The 26,122-nt window shown below is 32.2% G+C and overlaps 1 protein-coding gene and 1 long non-coding RNA gene across 6 annotated transcripts in view; one reads left to right on the forward strand and one right to left on the reverse strand.

Moving 5' to 3' along the window:
- Positions 1–26,122, reverse strand: part of LOC106684811 (amyloid-beta A4 precursor protein-binding family A member 3) — a gene marked incomplete at its 3' end in the record, with an annotated part of 167,214 nt that overhangs the window by 17,475 nt on the left and 123,617 nt on the right. For all 5 annotated transcript variants that reach the window (XM_067045133.1, XM_067045132.1, XM_067045134.1 and 2 more), the window contains 1 exon segment: positions 11,155–11,320. In XM_067045133.1, coding sequence (XP_066901234.1) covers positions 11,155–11,320 — 166 coding nt within the window.
- Positions 20,601–20,860, forward strand: LOC136795233 (uncharacterized). The gene is made up of 2 exons (XR_010842805.1): positions 20,601–20,682; positions 20,759–20,860. It is a non-coding gene; the product is annotated as an uncharacterized lncRNA (long non-coding RNA).

Consider the following 26,122-nt stretch of genomic DNA (forward strand, 5'->3'; position numbering starts at 1 on the left):
GAATGTTAACCATATAGGTGATGATAATGATAAGTGAAATAAGTTAATAAAACATAGATGAATAAATATAAGTAAATGCAGCGATGGATAATATAAGTGATAAAGAGATAACAAACAAGTGAAAAAAACAAAAAAAGTATAATAGAAAGTTTGGTGATGATAATAAAATGAGTGTAAAATTATTTAGTCTTAATTAAATTTAATATATGGCTGTATGTATGCGAGATACAGTTTTTATCTATTTTGTGGTTAACTGGAAGGGGTTCAAGATGTATATAAATAGATTCAGAGATGAGTCTCTTTTGGTAATTAGGAACAGTGGCTAAAATAGTGGGATGGTCAAAATCAAAAGCATGATTAAGTGTAAGGGCATGTTCTGAAAGTTTGGAAGCGGATGAGTTATGGGAAGTTATAGATAATTTATGTTCAGAGATAAGTGATCTGAGGTGGTTTTTAGTTTCGCCTATACATGAAGAATTACAGTTGGGGAGGAGCAAGGAATCCGGTATACAACGTTAGAGCGGTATTGGAGTGGGATAGGATCCTTGGTATTAGTAAAAAAGTAAGAGAGTTTATTTTGAGATTTGAGTCCAAGACGAAATGAAGGGATTGTTGATTTTAAGAATGTTTGTATGTTGTCAGTGAGAGAGGGGACATATGGAAGGGATCTATAAATCGAGAGATTGGATGGTGGAGGTAGAGAGTTAGGGGAAGGAGAAGTAGTATTGGGGATCAGATAAGGAAAGGCAACGGTGTATGAGATTTTTGGCAATATTAATTTTTTGATGGTGGGGGTGCAGAGAAAAATAGTTAAGTAGCCTACCGGAGTAAGTGGGTTTGTTATACCAGTCAGTGGACAAGGAGCCGTCATTATTCTTTATAATAAGCAGGTCAAGAAAGGGGAGAGAAGAGTTAGTTTCGGTTTCAACAGTGAAATAAAGGCGAGGGTGGTAAGAGTTAAAAGAAGAAAGGATATGAGGGATTTTATCAGAGTTTAGAATGAGAAAAAGGTTGTCTACATATTTCTTGATAAATAAAATGTCGTTATGGAATAAAGGGATGACGGAATCAAGGAGGTCATTGAGCACAATGTTAGAGAGATCGGGGGCGAGAGAGTTTCCCATGGCGAGGCCTGATGTTTGGTGAAAAAACTTTCCTTGAAAAGTTAGATATCCAAATTTGCAACATAGTTCAAGCGATTCAAGATATGAGGCTAAGTTAAGAGTGGTATGTGGCTCTATTGTAGACCAGTTCTTTTCAACAATTTGGAGTGCTTTGTCGATGGGTATGTTGGTGAAGAGGCTTTCAGCATCAAATGAAGTAAGAATGAAGTTAGAGGGAATTCTAAAGTATATTAATTGTTCTCGTAGTTGGAAAGAGTTGTGGATGTCGTAAGGGTTGTCATGGCTCAGGAACTGAAGAGACGGAAGGAGGAATTGGCTAAGTTTAGAAGATAGAGCATTAATATTGGATATAATGGGGCGAAGGGGGTTGCCAGGTTTGTGGATTTTAGGAAGTCCGTACAGTCGAGGAGGTAAAGAATTATAAGAAATGAGCTTGTAGTAGGTGGGACGGTTAATTAAGTTATTTTGAAGAAGGGTTTTAATATGCTGATTAAACTTATTCATAAGTGAGTGGGTGGGATCACGGGTTGAAGGTAGATATGTGGATTGTTTTTGTCTCCCCGTATTGTTTTTGTTTTATGTGCATCTACTGTAATTTTTTAGCTTTATATTTTACGTATTTTTATAAAGAAAATTTTTACTCTTGCCATTGTTACTTGTTTTTATTCTTATCATTGTATCTTATCTTTGTATTTTTATTAAAACTACATCATTAAAACTTAATCATGCTTTTGATTTTGACCATACCACTATTTTAGCCACTGTTCCTAATTACCAAAAAGAGACTCATCTCAGAATCCATTTATATCCATCTTGAACCCCTTCCAGTTAACCACAAAATCGATAAAAACTGTATCTCGCATATATACAGCCATATATTAAATTTAATTAAGACTAAATAATTTTACACTCATTTTATTATTATCACTAAACATTTTTATACTTTTTTTTGTTTTTTTCACCTGTTTGTTATCTCTTTATCACTTATATTATCCATCGCTGCATTTACTTATATTTATTCATCTATGTTTTATTAACTTATTTCACTTATCATTATCATCACCTATATGGTTAACATTCTATCACATTTTTTCACTTATTTCTATACTTAATTACTTATTTTTAATCTTTTTATGAACTTCTTTCTACATCTCACCTTGTACTTTTATATATATTTTATTTTGTAAACTTTCACTTCCGATTTTTAAATTACCTTATTTCACTTTATATTATTCATGTTACTCCTGTTATCTTTACTATTACTATTATCAGTGTAGAAAAATGATTATTTTCACGACATATAAATACTACAGTTATTTTCTTCAGTATAATCTCCTATTATTAGTAACGATATGTGTCATTCTAATTGTACTTAGTTATTATAGTTTTTTTTTTTGTTTTTTTTCGGCTCTCATTGGAGTCCTATACTGCCTAACCATGGTTGGGGGTCAAAGTTCTTCATTTTGTGGGACCGCCACTCAATGAAAAAAGTCGACGCCCCAGGCCGGATTCGAACCGGCACCGCCAATAGACAACAAATTGGCAAGACAGTGTCTTAACCACTGAGCTACGAGCGGCCCTAGTTATTACAGTTATTATTATCATTTAATAACTCATGTACTGTATCATTCTGTATTTTTTTCTTATCATTTTTCATTATTATTGTTTTTTTATTTTATTTTATTATTCTTTCATGACGTTTATTTTATCTCTAAAAAAATTTTTTTTTTGTTTTCCTTCCCCGTATTGTTTTTGTTTTATGTGCATCTACTGTACTTTTTTAGCTTTATATTTTACGTATTTTTATAAAGAAAATTTTACTCTTGACATTGTTACTTGTTTTTATTCTTATCATTGTATCTTATCTTTGTGTTTTTATTCTTATCATTTTGTATCTGTTTAGCCCTGATGAAGCCCTGCAAAGTGGGGCGAAACGTCGGAAAATAAATAGTTGTAAACTATTTTTGTTTCTGTATAGGAAGATGGTCAGGGTTACAGTCAAAGGAGAGACAAAAATAGTTTACAACTATTTATTTTCCGACGTTTCGCTCCACTTCGTAGGGCTTCATCAGGGCAGTTCAGAACAAACGGTTGAACAGTCAACAGCACTGTTCACCCATTTGCTCTGAACAGCCCTGATGAAGCCCTACAAATTGGGGGAAAAAAGTTGTAAACTATTTTTGTTTGTCCTTTGACCGCAACCCTGACCATCTTCCTATACATCAATTTTTACAGTCAACTATATATACATATATACAATATTTTTGTTTCTCTTTTGACCGCAACCCTGACCATCTTCTTATATATTAATATGTTTAACCTCAAGCTTACAGAGTCACTATTCTATTTAAACGGAAGACTTGAAACAAGGGCCACCCCTGCTATAAGCATATGGCTACTTGCGATTATAACACCAGTGCCCCATGAGGCCGAGGTAACAAAAGACACTCACTAATATGCTAGCAAGCTGTGTTCAGAGGCAGTTTTTCTTTCTTCACTCCTATTCCGTAGGTTGAAGGCGCACTTCATACAGTCACCCTTGAGCAGCAGATTCTGTCATGCTGAGGATGAAATGGCATAACACATTATATGCTGGTGTGACCTATTATTTGTGGGTTGGAGGTTCATGCTGTTTGGGATGAATCGTGTTGTGGATCCCAAGCAGTGTGAGCTGATCAATCCCTCAACTTACTTAGATTCCTAGAATCTATTTACCTTCAGCTTTAATAAGCTCATTATAATGTTGTGGCACTACAATGCAAAATTGTAATGTCTTGGCGCACAATAGGCCTTATATGCCACAGAGCTCATCGCCATTTATAATAAAAAAAAAAAAAAATAAAAAAAAAAAAATAAGGATGTTTAGGGTATTTGATGGGTAACTGGCTATGGGCATAGATAGATATTTTCCAGAGGGGAGGCTGCTCTTCCCACCCATACACCTTCTTGGCCTCCTCAAGAAAATGTTCGAAAAATAAATGCTAAGGAGTAAAAAAAAAATATACAAAAAACTTAGGATTGTTTTTCCAGTTGAATACCTTAAAGTAATAATAATTGTCATTAAACTTTGATTAAAATTAAATGTTTTTAAGCCTTTATCTGATACACACAAAGGTAAATAGGCATCCCCTCTCAGGTGCCAATATCTGTGGATAAAACACTTGAGCGTAAGGAATATTCATTAGCTTTTAGACAATATCTGCTGGTACAAGATATAGACATAAACATAGATATTCCAAATTGACTTAAGATGATGGCTCTAATGTACAAGGTTTTAATTGATAAACGTTCTGGAGATTGGAATACTCACTGATCATTTGTACCGCGAGCTATGATCAGGAGTTTGCTAATAAATTTGGATACGACCAGAGAAGTGACCAAGAGAGTGTGGTCCTTACAGGGTTTGCGGACGACTGTAAGGCGAGCGACAGGAGTTCTGCAGAAAGAATAATAGTGTCCATAGGCTGCTCGGGGAGATTGGTTTGGCAATAAATTCAAAGAAAAGTGGGGGTATCATAATGGACAAAGGAGTGCAGCAGTCAACAAAGCTCTCCCTTGAGAATACAGAGGTCATTTAAAAGGCAAAAGCCGATGACATTCTCGGGAGAGCTAGTATTTTGAGAAGAGGTGGTGACAAAGATAACTAAGAATTTTGGCAAATTAGTGAGCTTATGCCTGCTCAAACTGTAACAAAAGATCAATATTGTCAACCAATACTTAATTACCCTCTCCAGACTGCTTCCCCTGCTAACACCTCTTCGGCGATGCTGTATGTACCCAGGTAGTATCAAGGACTGGGTCTGATCCACTGTCAATGGGAAGCTCTACTGCAGCATTGGTCCATTGCCCAGCGACTGTCGAATGTTCCAGTTGCTTTATTCCAGTCTACATTCAATTACGTCGCTGAAATCGCGGCATGTGCCGATAGACTGGGGGTGGATCAAGGCTACTGAAGTGTGAGAGCTCTACGGCAGTCATTGCATGAGAAGACTTTTGAAGAATGGGCCAATTGCAGGTGGCAGAGTATTGGTGTTCACCATTTCAAAGAGACCTCAAAAGCTAATAGATATGTGTGTGAGAAGCAAATACTCTCGAGGTTAGAATGGACGAATGCCCTGAAACTAAATAACAACAATGCACCCCGGCATGGAGTCCTAGGAGCCAGTGGAAAGCAAGAAGTTGGGTCCCTCTGTTGCAAATGCGGCAGAGTCTGAAACACCAGCCGTTTGCTGAGAAAATGCCCCAACAACTCCCTCCTCATAACACGCCGGCACCACAGGGTCAAAGAAGAATTGACGAAGTTCCTTGAAAAAAAAATACATCACCAAGGAGGTTTATTACATTGACATCAACGGATCTGTAAGATACACTGATATTGTTGCATTCACAAAAATCGGAGGCACGCCTTTGGTATTGGATCCGACGGTAAGATTTGAGAGTAATGACCTCGAACAGGAGGGTGGAGCAGAAAGGGAAAAAATGGAAATATGTGAAAAATGCGTCCATTTCCTTAAAGAAAAATTCCACAAGACCTTCGGAGAGAGAGTACACCGTGAGAGGCCTCTGGTTTGGATCTTGCAGAACAATACCACATAGAACAAGGAGCTTCTTAGAAGGCCTTGGTGTTAGCATTGGGGATAATACAGCATCACCTACATGGGAATTGGCTCTGAGATTATTCATTGTTTTATTTATTTCTTTTATTATGTGGACCTGTCGATTCATTATTATTTATTCAAAATTATTTTTATTTTTTTTTTAAACTTATTTATCCATTCAACTATTTCTATTAACCAACTTTTTATTATATTTTCTTTTAAATCTATACATTACTTTTGTTTTTTTTGTAAAATGTATTTATTTATTTGTTTTTCTGTAAACTGATCTACTGCTGTGACTATTATTTCTCTGATTTGATCTCACATTACTGTCTAATAATGAATCTGTTTAACGGATCACTGGAGTGGATCAGAAAGGATGAATTGGGGAGAGTGAATTTATCGATTAAATGAGAAAAAAATTGTGAAATGGAAGGAACAAGAGGGGGAAAGGGAAAAGGAATAAATTGAAATATTTGTATTTAGTATGTAGACTGGAATTGATTGTAAAAGGAAACTGTGGGGGGGGGGGAGAACTGTTTTCTTTCTTTTTTATTATATCATGTAAATATATGTAATTTACATATGCCTGATCATGGATTGATTAGTATGCTATGTAATGTAGCAACCCAATGTATTTTGGCAGCATGGATGAATAAAGCATCTCTCTAATGTTTATTACTATTAGAGTTTTTTTCTTTTATTGCACCCGGATATAACAATTATAATAATAATAACAAATCTTCTGTTTGTTATTACAAACAGTCAATCACCGATCTTCCAATAATAAGATTCATGAATTATATATGAATACATACAAAATAATTTAAATATACACAGGTTATGAAATATTTCAATGAATTCATCTTAACACATCGTCACTTGTACATTTTGTTGCTCAAGCTGTGATACCACATAAGACTGAAAAAAATCAACAGTATAATTTTAATACTTCAAAAATAATTAAAATCAAAGCATTATTATAGATACATCTAGTCTCAAACATTGTTTTGTAGAATATCTATATAAAATTTAATGAGAATTCTTAAAAGACGTCTCTAGAATGAAGCATTAACTTTTTTTTAAATGTATGAAGATTTTTTTTTATTTAGTTAAAAGGTACAGTTCAAGCAACGCATTGTGAATGATAGGTAGATCACGATTTCAAATTTTCTCAAAAACTATTTTTAAATTACTCACACATAATGATAACTCACAACTAATGTAACACTGTGTACATAAGCATGTAGGTATGTATTGGATGTAATGTTCAGATATAACAAACTGCTCGCTATTACCAATATATTGGTAACAGTAAACACTGCTAATGATGCACAAAATTTTAGTCCCTTGAAGTTATAATTAAATTATACTGAATATCAATAGCGCCTAGGGTTATTGGAGATGAAACTATCACCTTTTTCAAAGTTTCCAAAATCAGGAGTAAAAAGACAATTCAGATGGTTTGCATAAATTCAGTATTTTGAGACTCAAAAACCATCACATCAGGTGGCAGAACAGGGTGTAAGTTGTTTTAAAATAAAATATGGAACCACAACTTACTGAACTACTAACATACTGTACCACTAAACTACCATAGGTTTAATGTCTTCACTAAGTATATTTGAAACATAAGACCAGAGTTAGCACTCCTAACTCCTGCAGAACAAGTGACGCAACACTCATACCGGGTTTTTCATCAGATACAAGCTGTGGCAAAGAAATGAGCTGCCCCCTGATCTTTGTGGAAATGTAAACTCAATTATACTTTAATACCTATCCTGTTGCTTTTAAGGCAGTATTAAACCTCATCTTTTCTTAGTTACAATCAACTGTGGGCACAAATGAGGAAAATATAGAAGAAAACTACTGCCATGGAGACTCTTAAGAAGAATGTCCTAATGGCAGATGAAAAGGAAATCAAAATATTTTGAAATATCCGATTGAAGACAGATAATTCAAATGGTTGTGAACTTGAACATAATCTCTATTCATACCAATTATATTCATTCATAATTTTTTTTACAGATATTTCATTTTTATATTGTTTTAGTTAGTAAAAAACAGAAAGTATTTTTTTTTTTTGGTTATTCTTCACAGCTTTATATCAGAACATTAATTAATCCTCACTTAAGTAACTATAATGTAAGTACCATTGAACCAACCACTACAATGTCACTTATGCTCATTATCTTAATTTTTGAGTGCGATCATCTATCTCACAAACTCTGTGCTCCAGAGATGGCATGAATAGAATCTTTTTTTCTAGAGAATTTAATTGATTTTATGTTTGGTAAGAAGAAGTTTTTCCTTAGAAACAAGATTTAAAATTAAAATAGAACAATAGATTAAAAGAAAATTAGAAATATAGATTATGAAATATTAGGGGAAAAAAGTACCTTCTTTTACCTACCCACTACCCAGTCACCCTTCGCCCATCAAGATTTTTATTAAGTTTATCTTATAGTAGATCCTCCCAAACAATAATACTAACCTTCAAAACTTTGGGATTTATGTAAAAAAAAAAAAAAAAAAAATTAATTTAACAGGACTAATATAAATACACACATTCTAGCCACTCTCGGTGGAACCTGTACAACACTAGGAGCGCGTTCCCCGGGTGGCGGATGGGGGATCCCTCCTAAGAGGGGTGGTCTCACGATGAGTTAACAAATAAGGATCCGTAGACAGCCTCTTTGCAAAAGTGGTAAGTTGGTATCCAGTATCTCCTAGAATAATTACGGCAAACCTGGAATTATCAATAGGAAAAGTGACCATTATTCAGGTATATGTCCCCACCGAAGAAGCTATTTTTTTGAATAAAGAACAGTTCTATGCTGAGTTAGAAAGGAATATTATTAAAAGCCAGGACAAGAACAGAGAAATAATCATTATGGGTGACTTCAATACTAGGACTGGGAGTGACTACGTCAAAGCACATGGAGTTATGGGAAAACATGAGGGTGAGCGCGCTAAGAATAGAAATGGGAAAAAGACTGATTGATTTATGTGTTGACTATGATCTGCTCATTGGTAATTCATTCTTTCCACACAAACAAATTTATAAAATAACTTTTTCTGCTAAAGGAAGGAAAATAAACAGTATAATCGATTACTAAATCTGTAGTTGAAGGATAAGAAAGCTATTTACTAATATAAAAGTGATTAGGAGTGCAGAAATTGGCTCAGCTCACTTCCTGTTAGTCAAAGATACTCAAATTCCCCCCCTAGGAAGAAGAAACACCCAAGAAGCTACAAGAAAATCAACGCTATCAAGCTCCAGGAACCTGGAAAAAGAGCGGAATACTCAAACCTATTGGATTGAAAACTCCAGGACACCAGCATGTATGGAAGTGTAGATAAAATATGGTCAAGAACAAAGAAAGCCATACTGGGAGGCCACTACTTCTACTTGCAGGATTGCCAATATTTCACCTACACTTAAAAGGTCCAAGTAGTAGAATGATAGGGTGAAGGAGTCAGTGGCGAGAAAGAAGGCAAGATGGAAGGAGTACCATAGGCACAAGACTCCATCCAATTAGGAACTGTATGTAAGAAGGAGAAATGAATCCAAACTAGTAGTGAGGATGGCAAAAAGAAAGAGCTGGGAGGAATTTAGTCAAAATCTGCAGAGTAACTATCATGAAAACACCAAAGTTGTCTGGAAAAAGATTAAGGTAATGAAAGGAAAGACAAGCAAACCAATATGAAATGTAAAGGACGAGGGAGGTAGATTGATTACCGGGGACCAGCGTAGAAAGGTGGAGACACTACAACAGGGAGGTTTTTTTCTGGAGATGCTGAGGAGAGAATGATTAGAGAAAGTATACAGGGAGAATATGATGAGGTGATATGGGAGGAAGAGGTGGAAGAAGCTGTGGAGAGATTAAGACTCAGGAAAGCAGCAGGAAGAGATGGCATCGTTCCTGAATTCATCAAATATGGTGGAACAGAATTATTGAAAGCATTACAGTGCTTTTTCAGAAGTTACTTACCCAAAAAGCTATCCCTAAGGACTGGGAGTACAACATAATTGTCCTGATTCACAAAAAGGGCAATGCTAACGAATGTGAGAACTATAGACCTATCTGTCTATCCCAGGTTGTGTACAAGCTCTATACCTCAATATTGGAAAAGAAACTGAGAAAGCTAGCGAAGAAAGACATAGAAAAGGAACAGGGTGCTTTCAGGCCTTAACACCAGACCCAGGATCATATATTATCTCTCAGAACAATCATTGATAAATCATGGGAATGAGGAAAGAGAATCTTCTTAACATTGATAGATCTAAAGGCTGCCTTTGGTTCGGTCCCTAGACAAGAACTGTAGAATGCTCTTTCTGGAAAAAACATCCCGCAAGAATTGATTGAAGCTATAAAGTCGACCTACCACAATTCCAAGGGAATAGTAAGGATTAATGGAAGAGTCTGATACCTTTGCAATTGAGAAAGGAGTAAAGCAAGGAGATAGTTTGAGCCCCTCCTGTTCATCTTTTATATGGATGAAATCCTGAAAATGTGCAAACGGAGGACAGCCTGCACTACGATTGGCAAATGGAACGTGAGGACAATACTGGCCCAGGTAATGGTATTTGGGGATGACATTGTCCTTATAACAGATACTAAAGAGAACCTACAACAAGCTGTAACTGAATTGGAAGCTGAGCTGAAAAGAAAGGGAATGACCATCAATGTCAGGGAAAAAAATATAATGCATATAGGCCGGGAACAGGAAAACATTGAAATACTTTGCAAAGGTCAACCAATAGAAATGGTGGACAAATACACTTATCTAGGAACAGTGACCAACAGGAATGGAAAGGTAGACCATGAGATATGCAATAGGATAAAGAAGACAAATGCAATATACTACCACCTCTGCAACACAGTTATAGGGAAGAGGAAGGTGGAGAAGAATGTTAAAGTACATATCTTCAAGGCTGTATACTTACATACCCTCCCTTATGAAAGTGAAAGCTGGGTACCACTAGATAAGCACCTTAGCAGAGTTACTGCAATGGAAATGAGAAACCTAGAGAGAGTAGCAGGCCGAACTAGGAGGGATCACATACGGAATGAGAGGACAAGACAGGATGTTGGAACTATCTCTATAAAGGATATCATTGAAAAGAGACAACTCAGATGGTTTAGACATTTCTGTTAGATGAGTGAAGGCAGGGACCCAAGAAAATATTTTGAGGTCAGACCAACAGGAAAACACCCAAGAGGGAGACCCAGAATACAATGGAAAGACTACATCTCCAGAGTGGGAGAGAGAAGAGGGAAAAGCTGGGATGCCATGAGGGAAAAAGAAGATATTTTAGCCATAAATTAAGTATATAATAGAAATGTTAATCCAATAAATATTTAATAAACATTTTTGTTTCATATTTTCAACATGAAACACTAATTATAAACTAATTTAAAGTTTACTTAAAGGATCCAGAGCATGTAAGTCAATGTCTGGAGAAAGTGGATGAGGAGTAGGGAGTTTTTCTTCTTCAGTGAAAGTAACAGAACTGCTGTTTTGAGATGGCTTGATGTTTCTTTCATTTATTTCACGTTCAATTTCACTTATTTGCCTCTTCATTAATAATACCTGTAAATAAATTGTGAATTAAATTACATATAATATGACTTAAAATGTATGAAAATATTGTATATTTCAATGAAAGTATTTTCTAATTTTAAAAATATGTACATCCTTATTTAGCTAGCAAGTTAAATTGAATCAATTCATAACTTTGAAAAAATAAATAAATTTTCATTATTTCTTAATGAAATTAAGACTAATTTTTATAAAATGTGTTAAACATAATAAAAATAATCTTGTATTTACTCTGATAACTTCTTAATTTATAAAATGTAAATTGAGATAAACCCAGAAAAATAACTGAACTTTATGACTGCAAAATTTTTTATTTAGTACTTGTTCTTATAACCCAAAAATTTGTATTATAACAACCTTATACTAATTATCACACAATGCCTTTTAATTTTTGCCCAGTCTTCTTTCTTCCCTTTAATACATGTTATTCAATAAATAAAAAGCTTAAGGAGGTATCAGTCCACAATAAATACGGATAACCTTGTTAGTTAGGACTGTAAAGGATAAAAGAGGTTTTGTTGATAATGACAAGCTAAAATAAATTTTATTATACTTCCAAAAATAACCAAGGGATAAGAACTATATAATATCAAAATATCTACTGCAAAAATAAAAAATCAAATGCTAATAATAATATATTTAATAATCTAATGATATAAAATTATCTAATAATCTACTAATTATAAATAAGATATTTAGATCTAGAATAACATAATATTTACTACAGGACTCAAGGGTTATTAAAAGCTCATTGACGGAAGTTAGCAACTTTAAAACAAAGAATTATAGAACGGAGATGATTTAACAACAAAAGAAAGGGAAGAGGTGTTTTAATTTTGCAATTATAATGGGGAAAATAAAATAAACAAAATATCCTTAGAGAATAAATATTACTGGTGCAAATTGTGAATATGAAAAAAAAATTGGAAAAAGGCAAAAGTGAACATTCGAGGAATAAGGATAAGGAAATCATGTTTAAAGGTGTAATGTATATTTAAAAAGCTACTATATAATTATATACAAACTAATGTACTTTTGTGAAAAAACTAATCACCATATAATTGAAAAAAAATTACATAAGATAACACATAAATTTCATTTAGTGAATAAACAGAAAGGATATAATTTCTTTAATGAAAACAAAATTAAATACCATAGAATGCCAGTCTGCAAAATGGATCTTGCAACCCTGCAAAAGGAATTTGCTAAAATATTAAGGAATAAGAGATTTTGGGCCTCAAGAATAAATTGGTTTTATATTTTATCTCAGCTAAACTCTTATTTTATAAAAAAAAACCAAGTAGGTTTGTAAGAATAGTGTAAATGGAAAAGAACAATACAAGTCATTAAACTGAAAAAATAAGGCATGAATGAGAAATTCATTACAGTTAAGTCTTATACAAAGAAATATTTTTTTTAATAAAAAAGTCCTCAATAATTATTTCATGTTAATTTTATAGTCCCTTATTTTTCTCATAATTAAATCTTACTCTTAATGTAACAAGAAACTTAACCCCTCCCAAAAAAAAAACCACATTTAAGTTTTAAAGATAATTTAAGTAAAATAAAGATGTGTTACTGATTTGATAATCTAGTTAATATTCTGTTGAAAATTGTAATCACGATTTAAAAAACAAGGTTGTTAATACAAATATATTATATTTGTGTATACTAATAGGTTTCAGAACAGCAAAGTAGAGAGTTTAAAATAACTACCAAGAAAAGAGAAAAAAATGTAGGAATGAAATCCTTGTGTTTTTATTTAATAATGTTCCTCTATCTTGAATTAAAAAAATTACTGATTAGTTAAAACTATAAATAATTAAAAGCTTAAAATTATTCCTTTCCTATAAATAAACTAATATAAGTAAAATAATCTCAAATCGAGAAGTCTAAACTTACAAAACTGGAAAACATAAAAAATTATGAATCTTGAACATATTAACAACCACTAAATTGTATTATTATCATTATTGAATAATTTAATACTACTAATGTGACTTAAAGATAATTTTTAATTAATGAACAAAATATAGAATAAGTACCAAAGAACAGGTAAACACAATTCAACAAATGAACTTAATCAAGAACTCACAACAAAAATGGCTGCACAGGGGTCATAGCCTTAGCAACTAAATGATGCAAAATCTCATTGGTATTCCACTTTTCTGCTTCTATTCCCCTGGGGGATTAAACTAAACTGGGGGATTCTAAAATAGAAGTTTCATTTAAATGGACTAAAGGCTATTTTACTATGACAGACTTTTTTTCTAATTTTTTTATGACATTATTTACATGAATTACAACTTATTTTTCAATAGTTTTTAAACAGTGAAACTGTTTCAAAGAGGCTTTTTGTAATTCACTTTTTATAGATATCTCTAACTTATAGTGAGCAAAAAAGTTGACACATTTTGTATGTTTTAACTGAGGAAAGTCATTTTCTTTATCCTTTTTGAAATGTAAATACCAAAATATATTCAATCAATAATCTGCTAATGCTAATGATAAAAGTTTTTTTGAACTATCTCAGATTAAAAAATCCTATTTATAATCTAAACCAACATCTTTATGACTGTTAAAAGCTTATTTCCCATGCATATATCTAGAGGATTTCTAGCAAATATTAATTAAACTTCCAATAATACATGGCTGAATAATTTTTTTAAAATCTTGAAACATTTTGTTTTTTGGAAATGAAAAAATTCAGTGACTTTTGGTCAACAAATGTATCATCAAGCCGGGTGGCTCAAATAATGAGATTAAATTATTGAACTGTTTGAAAACTTATAAAACATTATGGACTAGTTCTAAAATAAAATCTTAGTAATCCCCCATCCAAGTTAACTAAGAAATTATATTATAAGATTAGAAGAGCTCTTAAAATGTTTGGTTAAGATAATAGATAAAAAGAAAAAAACTGTTGACTAATAAGTCACAGAAAATTAGTACCGAGTTTCATTCAAAAATATATATGTTGGACTTGAGATGACTGAAGACAAAAAAATAACTTATTTTCCCCAGACAAGGTAAAAGGGTTGTTCTGAATACTGAAGAACTGGATATCTATCACAGAAACCTATAAAACCTATGAAGAAAGTTTATAGATCAATACTTTAATTTTAGCCATAATTAAAAGATATAATACGCTGGATGGTGAAGAATTGAATTTGTTTTCAACACATTTAAATGTTATTAACTTTCACCAAAATCACCTAATTTATTTTAAATTAAAAACCTCGGTATTTCTTGGTGAATTCATTTTGTGTATCCTTTGTTTAAAGATACTTATTCCTTAAAGTGGCTAGTTTAAAGAAGTATGTATATACATACAGGGTGTTTCAGGGTTAAGTGGCCAAACTGAAAATATGAACTAAGGACCTCAAAACAAGAAAAAAAATTCCTCTGAAGGTATGTCAGCAAACACTATGTTTAGGAGATATTCACACCTAAAGATTTACATAATATGAAATAAATAAACCTATTTATTTGTTTTAACTACTTCATTAATTAAATGTAAACATTAAGATTCATATTAAATGTTGTTCAAAGTGAAGGTATATCCGCAAATGCTTTGTTTAGGAGATGGATTAGATTGAATACTAACAAGGTCTTTTATCCCAAACTGTATAAAAACTATTAGAAACATAAAGATTAATACTATTTGGAATTAGCATTGGGAACTGTCAATAACATTTATCAGTTTGCTAGAGGCTTTCGGAGAGTACTCACCATTATGCCTTCACTTTATCCTAATGGTGAATATGCCCTTGTAATGGTAATGCTAATGCTGTCTGTCATGAATATGCCAGGCGATTTCCGAATAGAAGATTACCAAACAAGTCTATCTTTAGCTCCATGTTTCAACTTCTTAGAGAAACTGGTACATTTGCTACAATACCACGTCACGTGCTGATGGTATTTTTGACCCTTCACAAAATGAAGAAAGGAGTGCGACAATATTACAATATTTTGATGATAATCCATCTGGTAGTGTACAAAGAGCTGGAGCAGAATTAAATATTACGCCAACTGCAGTATGGAGAATTCAGAAGAGAAGAATGCAATGGAGAAATCCATTGCAGATGGACTTCATCTATCTTTATTAATGGGTATAAAATTTAGTACCACAAGATTTTCGGCAAAGAAGACATTTTTCAGATTGGTACTTGAATTAAGTTAAGCATAATTCACAATTTCCATGAAACATTCTCTGGGCAGATGAAACTACCTTCACAAGAAAAGGTATCTTCAATTAGAAAAATAATCACCTCTGGTCGCTGGAAAATCCCCATGTAATTCAGGAGCATCATTTTCAGCACCAGTTTCAGTACAATGTGTGGTTGGGGATAATAGACAATATTTTAATAGCTCCGCATTTCTTGCTGCCTCGACTCAATGTGGACACATTTCTGGAATTCCTTAATAATGATTACTATGATTTAGTTGAACATATTCCACTATAACTGAGAAGGAACAAGTAGCTTCAATTAGATGGTTGTCCTGCATACTATGGAAGAGGTCCATGATAATGGCTAAATGTTAATTATCCCAGTCAATGCATTAGCTGTGCAGGACCAGTGGCTTGGCCTGAATGCTTTCCAGACCTGACACCACTGGATTTTTTTGTTTAGGGTGACATGAAACAAAAAGTCTATGCAAGGCCGGTCAATGATCATAAATCCTTACAAAGAAGGATAATTGAATCTTGTGAAACAATAACACATATCCAGTGCTGTTCTGCCTCTGCTCCTGTTAAAGAAAGATGCCGAGCCTGTCTTAATGCTCAAGGAAATCACTTTTAACAATATTTAATATGAATTTAATGTTTACGTTTAATTAATAAAGTAGTTAGAATAAATAAATAAGTTTTATTTATTTCATATAACCTAAATAATTCATAACAATGTAAATCTCTAGGTGTGAATATCTCCAAGCAAATTGTTGGATGTTCCTTCAGAGGAAATGTCTTTATTGTTATGAGGCCCTTAATTCATATTTTCAGTTTGGCCACTTAACCCTGAAATACCCTGTATACATGAGTTGTGTTATTAAGTATAGCAAGAAATTGTTGTAACAAGAGATTACATAGGGAACATAGGTAAATAGTACTAGGTTTATAGTTAGTCAGGTATGAAGTATCTATCTAATGAACTATTTAGTTTGTAATAAGATATCTACCTAACAAATTATTTAGGTTAAAATAATTCACCAAAATACAACCAAATTTTGAGGATAATACAATACGTTTATTTCAGTTAAAATAAAACTATCAAAACATTTTAATACCAAAATAAACTATACCGTGGGATATTCAATTATGTTTTAGTAAAAAAGTTCTTTTTATTACAAAAGAAATGTTACTGAACAATATTGAAAAAGAAAGTTTAGAATAAGCAAACAAAGATATTTTTAAAAAACTTACTCCAAATTTTTCATCATGCATATTTATTAAAGCTTGTTATTATGCATGCACATTGTCATCAACTTTGAAACCAAATCATCATCATTCATACTAATTAAGGAAGATACATTTTTACAACAGAAGGATTCAGAGAATTAAAATTAAGTTTATATAAATGATAGTGTGTTTATTTTGATGATAAGAATTTATAGCTTTTATATTTCTATGATTTCTTTAAAATTTGCGGAAAGCATGACAACTCCATGCATAAAAACATCATTGTAAAGCACTATGTAAGACTTCAAAACTTAAGAAAACTTGAATAAATAAAACAGAATTTAAATATATTGTTTACAGGTTAACAGTTAGAAGTGAACTTGTGTTTTTGTACCCAACCACAGTTAACCAGCCACAAGTAAACTCATGCTTCCATGCATCATGTTGCTGACCAGTCACTGTTTTTTTACGTCAAAAAGTTCTAAACTGGCCATTATCTACATCATGCTTAAACTTACATGAACTGATGATTGTTATTAATGTTTACTTATCTTATTAATAAATCATTACAGGAAAACAATACTTAAATTTGTTAGAGTAAAAACATGTAACACAATATGCAATAGATAGAATAAACATTTGAATATAAACAAATATATATTGATAACTTTATTCTTGTATGTTAATTATATTTTTTTTTTGTGGATCTTGAGTCTTTTTGAGGATCAGTCATAAAACAAATATATTGAGGCAATGTTTCGCAACATTATTATTTGCATAGTCATGCTCACTATGAAAAACAGTTTTTAGAAGAATTTCTTCAACTTATTCTTAAAAAACTACATAGCACAGAGTATAATTTGATATTAATAACTATTAACATTACTTATAATTGTCTATTACAGTGTGTTCTACATTAATGTGATACAATAGACTCAAGGTTTGTGCCAGAACTGAATATAAGGGACATGGAGAAAGGTAAATGTGGGTTTGTTTAGGTTTTTCCAAAACATTACTGTTCTTACTAGCAGGTAGTCAGTCTGTTGTTTCTGTTTTATATTTTGTCTATTTATATTTAGTGCTGTTAACTATGTCTTAAGTGTTTATGAGGTTGGAGTAATACGAATTTATATTTTGTATATCTGATTTGTTTGTTGATAACCCAATTCTTGTGATCATTTCTTTTAAATTTCGCTTAAAGTTGTTTTTTGTTGATGTATGATTTTTCATTTATTAAATTTGAATTTCTGTTGTTGGTCTGAAATGTGTGGTGAAAGCTTCAGTGCATACACACTTAAATACCACATTCGATGTTCCTCATCATCGATTACCTATTGCAAGTATCTTAGCCTAATTTGTCATCCTGGTTTCCTTGGTTGTATGTGAAAATATATAATGTGTGTGTGTGTTTGCGCACATATAAATAATAAGGCCAAATGAAAATGAAGGTCACCAAGCAATAAAACCATTCTTAGTATCATCTCAACTCTAAAAGTTTAAATTTTGTATTATAACACAATCTTCCCATCAATGTTTCAATCAACCAAAAAGATGTTTATAAGTTTGTTCAGTGCGGATTACTCTATAGATATTCCATTCATTGTACTATCCAACCAGCACAACTTTATAGAACTGTTGCAATGACTATCACTTGAATTATTTTTACCATGAGCAGGTCACATGATTAATGTGATCATCTATCTTTTTCAATTCAGTCTTTTCAGCAATTACCTTCCTATAACATAAGGGATTTTTAATTTATAAATATTAAATCTTATTTTCTGATTCAAGTGTTTGGAAGCACTATAAATATATAGAATAAGAATAGAGTCATAAAGCTATTATATTGTTCTGTTTTACATCTGTATGAGTGTAATTTAGCTCTTTTGGTAAAATAATTATCAAACAGAAAAACATAAGAATCCTCATTTTCACTATCAAGTGTTTGGATGTACTAATAATACATAGAATTAGTTTACCCCAGTGAGAACTCTCACATTAGACATGTTTCCTTCTTCTCTTTAATTCATTTGAAAATAAGTGATATCATGCTCATTCGTATAAACAACATAATATTATCAAGAAAGTCTATTCAAAATACTATAATTGGTTAAGCTGCATACTTTATAATGACTATCTATAAGTAACAGTTCACCTAATAAGTACTTATGATGACCCACAGAAAAATATCACTTCAGTTTTACAGTTGTTTCAACTATCCTTAAACTTATATAAACCCTGAATTGTACTCACTGAGGCCTCATAGCTAGGTCATACATGAATGGATACTTTATGTGAGCTACGAATTTTTGGTTGAAACCCGTGAGTGAATAATTGAAATTAAGACATGAAAATTGAAAATTGGTTGAACCCTTTGTCCAAAACAACGTTATATATTTAGAAACCGACAGACTAAACATATTTAGAACAGTATTTTTTCAATACTTTCAGCTCAAATTGTTTTAACGGAATATCACTGTATAAAAAATGAGAAATAAAATCTATGAATAGATTAAGTCTTAGCTCAAAATATTGCAATATAAGCACAGAGAGTCAGATTAAACACATTTGATACTATCATTTACAGATCTTGAGCTCAACTTGTTTCAAAGCATTCATGGTATCTAGTTCAATATTTTAAGCCACAAAAAATAAAATTCAGCTGAGTCGTTTGCTCATCCAACAGGTAATATCCAAGCTCCTATGAAAAAAGACTCTTATGTTTGGTGGTGAAGTGGTAACTCATTTAAGCTAACCTTAACCCAGTATTGCTCAGGGAGGATGGATTAAAGTATACTTTGAACACTACTGGGTTAATCTGTCTAATACCCTTTTTCTTGGAGTAGTATTCATAATTTGCAGTTTTTTAAGGTTAGGCATGGGAAGAACAAAACAACATATGATGCAGTATCTCATAACAGTAACAGTATCCCATGGCAATATCTCAAGAACGGTTCATTTTTGGGTTTTAAAACATAGAGCCTAATATATGCTCTATAGTAACTTACTTAGGTATTGATATCTGCACTGAAATCCTTAAAAACCCAATTTGCACCTTCTCATTCCGTCCACTTACTGCTGATTTTTTGAGAAGTTTTTGAAAACTTTCAAATTTCTAAATAACTTATATAAAAGTTCTAGTATAAAATTTAAGAATCAAAATTGAGATTTGTCACTTAACAATGAAATTTTCTTTCTTTTGATACCTCATTGGTCTAAATCCATAGCTTGTAAGAACCAGAAAAGGGATTGATACTACCGTATTATGTGTATGTACAATAAGAAGAATAAAATGTTATAGATATTATATTTTTCTGTTTTCACATTGACAGGAGAGTAAATTAGCTCTTCTGGTAAAACAATCATAAAAAAAAGAAAAACTAAATAATCCTCATTTTCACTGACGTATTACAATATAAAAACTATTTTCTTAAAATTTCATTAAGAAATATGTAATTTTAAAAAGATACTAGGTCTGTTCCAACAACCACTTCTGACTGTACAAAGCATGCATAGTACATGTTCTTTCCCTCCCAAATCCTGTACTGTGCTTGTTTCTAACAGTTCTGGATAGTGAGAAGTGTTGGAACAGACCTATTATAATTTTTATAAGCGATGCAAGCTGAAAACCTTAAAATATACCAACTGAATGCGAAGCTTTTTTTCTTTATTTTTTTCTTTTTTTTTTATAATTAAATTACTGGAAGATTATTGATTGACCGCGTGTAAGATGAAAGGAATATGGTCCGGGTGCGGTCAAAAAAACTCAAATAGTAGAATTATACTATTTTATTGAGCCAACGTTTCGCCCCACGTTGGAGGGCTTCGTCAGGGCTAAAAAAGATACAAACACATAGTTACAAAAAGAAAAAAAAAAAAGAGAAAAAACATAAGTGTAAAATAACAGGGGTATAAAATGTAAAAAAGTAAGATATAATAAGAAAAATTAAAGGTTGTAACCTTTAATTTTTCTTATATTTTATGGGTATAAAATGTAAAAAAGTAAGATATAATAAGAAAAATTAAAGGTTGTAAATAGTAAATGAAAAGGGTAATAGTAACAGAAAGATAAGAGAAGAAATATTAAAGGAAATACAAATAAAGAGATGTAAAAAAAAAAAAAAAAAAAACACAAATCAAATGATGAGACAGAAAGCATACCTGTTTTGACGGCTGTCAAAAATAAAGTGACCGTTGGTATTGGGAGGAGTGGTGGCAGTTATGCCACAATAACGAAAATAATGTAAAGTAAACATAGTAAAAAAAGTATTTAAATTAGGTGAAGAGTAAAGTATAAAATAATGGGTTACAATGTGTGTAAGTAATTAAGAAACAAAATATACCAAATGAGCGGGGATACAGAAAAGTGTAAAATATAATAGAAAATTAATAATAAAGTAATTAATATAAGTACACTTAAGAAGATAAAACATATAACTAAATTAGTATAATTTATAACATATAATTATAATTAAATTAGTGTGGAAAAGGGGTGTTGAAATTGTGAGACCTTTTGATTAACATGCATATATTTCTCTTAATTTCAAAAGTTAATTCCCTAGGGGGGCAGATTATGTTAGTGTATTAGTCTAGTAATATCATTTTAATTATATAATTTATGAACAGATTTCGGTGGTCTCATGGGTAACAGAAATAATGGCTTATCTGGTGACGTCTTCTAGCCGTCAAAATCACGATTATGTGCTTACATGCCCCTACAGAAGACAAGAAAGGGGAGGAGAAGGATATTTTCTATGAAACATTGGAAAGAGAATATGACCTAATCCCGAGGCACGATGTAAAACTTATAGGTGACTTGAATGCTAAGATAGGTAAAGAAGTGGCATTCAGACCTACTATAGGCAGAGAGAGTAAATATGACTACTCTAATGATAATGGCCATCGCATAATTAACTTTGCAATGGAAAAGGGACTGGTCATAAGTAGCACTAAATTCCCACATGAAGAAATACATAAAGAGACATGAATCTCGCCTGATGGCCTGACCAGAAACCAAATAGATCATGTTCTCATAGAGGTTAGACATGCATCTGATATCAGAAATGTAAGGCCCTTTAGAGGAACGGACTGTGATACGGATCACCACATGGTAAAAGTCTGGTATCGACAAAAGCTGGCTATGAGAAGGTGCACTAGATTGGATAGAGTACATACCTTCAACTCAGAAAAGTTGCTAGAGAGTGAAGTAGCAGAAGGATTTAAAAATAAAATAAGAGAACGACTGATAGAAAATGACATTGTAAATAACACAACTATAAATGATAGATGGAAAAAACTGAAAAATGTTGATAGAAAGTGCAAGTGGTGTACTAGGGAAGAAAGAACCAGCTCTCAGAAATGAATGGTTAGACGAAGAGTGCTCTGGAAGAAAGAAATAAGGCGAGGTTAAACATGCTAAAAAGAAAGACCAGAGAAAGTATACGGGAATTTATGACAAAGAGGAGAGAAGCCAAAAAACTATGTAGGCAGAAGAAGAGACCATATGAAAAGGAAAACCTTAAAAAGTTGCAAGAATCCTGGGAGAAAAAGAATCCAGAAAATCTCATAAAGGTGTAAAAGAAATAAAAAAGGGATTCCAAGCCAACACTGGATTATGTAAAGGGAAAGAAGGTGAGCTGATTGGGGAAAAGAAGTCAATTCTTGAAAGGTGGAGCCAGTATTATAGTGAATTGGTAAACACAAGAGCCACAGAGAAAAGAGCTGAAGAAAGATTCAACTAGATGAACTCCCAGGTAAGGAGCAGGACAGTGCAGAAGAAGTGGAACCTCATGAGAAGGAAGAAATTATTGACATTATTAAATCATTGAGAATACATAAGTCGCCAGGTCTTGACGAGGTAACTCCAGAGATGATAAAATATGGAGGCTGTGATTTGTGAGAAGCAATTTATGATTTGATTGGACGGAAGAAAAAATGCCAGAAGATTGGACAAGAGCAGCAATATGTCCTATACACAAGAAAGGAGACAAGCTGACATGCGATAATTATAGAGGCATTGCTTTTACATAAAAGAGTGTCCAATTTCATGGAAAATATTATAGGAGAATATCAGGGAGCGTTCCGGCCTTGGCAGTTGACCAAATATTCACCCTGAGGCAGGCAATGGAAAAGTGCTATGAGTATAACATAGACCTGCATCTGCTATTCACTTTAAACAAGCTTATGACAGTGTGGACAGAAAGGAACTTTTAAAGCCATGGTAAAGGTAGGCATACTGAAAAAACTAGTCAGGCTGGTAAAAATGACACTAATGAACACTACCTGCCAAATTAAGCTTGGAATTTTCTGTGGAGAATGGCTTGAGACAGGGGGATCCTCTGGCTCCTCTTCTATTTAATATAGCTTTAGAAGTAGCTATTCATTCAATCAGAACTAATCCAGGAGGGACCATTTACAACAGATTGTTTCAACACTTAGCATATGCAGATGATGTAGTTATTGCCACAAGAACCCGAGAAGCATTAAAAGGAACATTCCAGGAATTCAAAGAAGCAGCATATGAATTGGGCCTTAGGGTGAATGAAGACAAGACGGAGTACATGAAAAGCTCAAGAGAGGATAAGGAAGAGAATAGTAAAGTGACGTTCAGAGACCACAGTTTCAGTTCTGTAAACCAGTTTAAGTACCTGGGAAGCCTGGTTACAGGCTAAATATTAATCATGTCTCAATGAGTTTAAGTGTGTAGAAAATTACAAAAACTAAGTCGCTTCCAGTAAAGTATACCAAAATTTTTTTTTGATAAAGTCAGATTCAGTTTTAGCACATTTTCAAACCCTTAAATATGATTTTTCATATAAACCAAAAATTAGAAATTTTAAGGTTTGATTTTTGGAGGAATTTTTTTTCCACCGATGTCCTATGTTAACTCCTCACGATGTTATCCAAATCCAACATAACTACAACAGTTGGAAAGCTAAATTACCACTCTTTCAACCCATATGAATATCTTCTAGATTTTATGCCTTTTTATTAGAGAAAAAGCAGTTTCAGATTAAGAAAATTTTCTCAAACGTTTTATTTTATATATATCTAGTTCTAACTTGTTTATGAAGGCCTGATTCATAACATTTCATACAGTTTAGAGGGCCCTAACCCCTTTTTAAGTTTCATGTAGAATAGTGGTGTGATGTTGAAGTTATTCCAATTTATGTGATTTTTTAGAACAAATAGAAGCCACTAGATAAGGCGAAAATTTTGAGCAAAAAATTTTAATATTTGGATTACTATGAAAATTCATATCCAAAGTTTTTTTGGGTGGTAAAAAATATTTTTCCCCACTTTGCTAGATCAATCAGTCTAAATTATTTTAAAACTGTTACTATAATGACATTATGAGGTAATAATGTACCATTCTTCAATTTGTATTCAGTTGTAAAATAACAAAAAAATATTAACAATTGTGATAAATAAGTTAAACTACATAATTCATCGTAAAAAACAAAATTGTATCCTTATATAATAAACAAATTTTTTTTTTCAAAATTGGAAAAGCAAGCCGGATTTTTTTAGCATCCTCAAGAACCTTTAAATACAAAGTTTCACAAAAAATAAAAAAAATATTTTACCTGGCCCGTTCAAAAATATATTTGGCAGTAACTTACCCTGTGGGTACAATTGAACTGACATTGCAAAATAGGCCAAGTAAACATAAATACACAATATTCTACCACATCTGGATTATCTCCAACTAAATTAATCTGGATATTATTCTATAGTTTTTAACAACTATATTTATAATATCATGACCATGCAGTTATTACTGATGCAATAGTTCTCTTTAATAAGCTATAATTCAAATTTATTATTTATCTCTGAATACTCCTGGTTGAAACGGTCTGTAGGGACAGAGCTCGGCTAGAGCTGACCATCCCTGGGGCCGGAATACTTTTTATACATGCTACACAGAAGTGACTTCAAGCAAACGGTAATAAATTATATTAATTCTTTTGTAGAAGGTTAAATAATTAAAGGGTGTTATTTTTGAGTATTAAAATTAATTATTATGAACATTAAATTTTACAATCAATTAAAAAACTCAATTTGATATATATATCAAATTGAGTTTTTTAATTGATTATAAAATTTAATATATATGTGTATATATATATATAAAACAGATATTAATAATTTAATTGTGTGTGAAAAATTTCAAAACGATTATCGACTCATAGACCGAAATTGCATTTTTGGCATTCGTTTCGCATATCGCTCTTTCTCTTACTTTTTATGCAAACAACACACTTTCTTTTTGTCACCTGTTTTGCACCCTTATTGATTCTCACATTTGGACAGAAAATGCCTTTCAATCAGCCAAAACAGTAAATCCTTAGATTTTCTTTTTCCTCCTTCTGCCACACTTCCACTTGTTCCACTTTTTGTAAAATATCTTTCATTAGAGCTAAATGAAATTCACTAAATTTTTGTATGGAACCAGTAAATTTTGATGTAAAATATATGCATTATATAAGACTAAATCTAACAAGTGGAAAAACTATTTTTTATACCATTTTAGTCTTCCTTACCAAATTAAGTGTACTTAAAGAGAGTGACATAAAATGGGATTTCCATTTCGGAAATTTCTAGATCTTTTTATGACCCTAATGGTGCCTGACCACTACCTAACGAAGGGAAATTACTAACAAGTGTTCCTGTATTAATTTTACATGAAAGTGACAGCATATTGATCGAAAAAATTGACAAATGCGTTTACGCGCCTTTAGTCCATGCTGATGACTCAGAGAAAGCACATATATGTGGCCTTAGTCCACACAGATGACTTTCGCCAAACGCATAAATGCGTCCATAGAGCTCAAAAGGTTAAAAAATGTATAACCCAAATTTGAGAAAGAGATTCATATAGGTACTTAAAAGAGTTAAATGATGGTTTAATTTTTTGTTTTTAGAGGGGAGTATAGAGTTGAAAGAAGAAGAAGAATTCAAAAATTTAATTAATTTTACAATCATGAGAGATAGTTGACCGTGATGACTTATACAAGGAGAAGATGGTTGGTGGGTGCGGTCAAAATATAACAAAAATAAGTTGAAGTAACTTATTTGATCGTGCCAACGTTACAGCCAGAATTTCAAGCCTTCATCAGGGCTAAGAACAGAACAAGATAACAACCAATGAATACAGAAAATATAAACAGAATGACATAAAGTAAAAATTATACAGAATGGAATAAATAACATGAGAATAAAGTGATGAAAGAAGTGGAAAATAAAATGTGTACATAGGCGATTGAAAAAGTAGGTAAAATAACATAATTAAGGAAATAAAATAAAAATTTTGAAGTTATATAATGCAAAGAAATATGAATATTTTAGTTTATTAATAATTTAAAAATTAAAAATATGAACATAACTAATAA

The sequence above is a fragment of the Halyomorpha halys genome, unplaced genomic scaffold (assembly GCF_000696795.3).
Source record: "Halyomorpha halys isolate HHAL.00 unplaced genomic scaffold, Hhal_1.1 Scaffold622.1, whole genome shotgun sequence".
In the NCBI taxonomy this organism is placed as follows: Eukaryota; Metazoa; Arthropoda; class Insecta; order Hemiptera; family Pentatomidae; genus Halyomorpha; species Halyomorpha halys.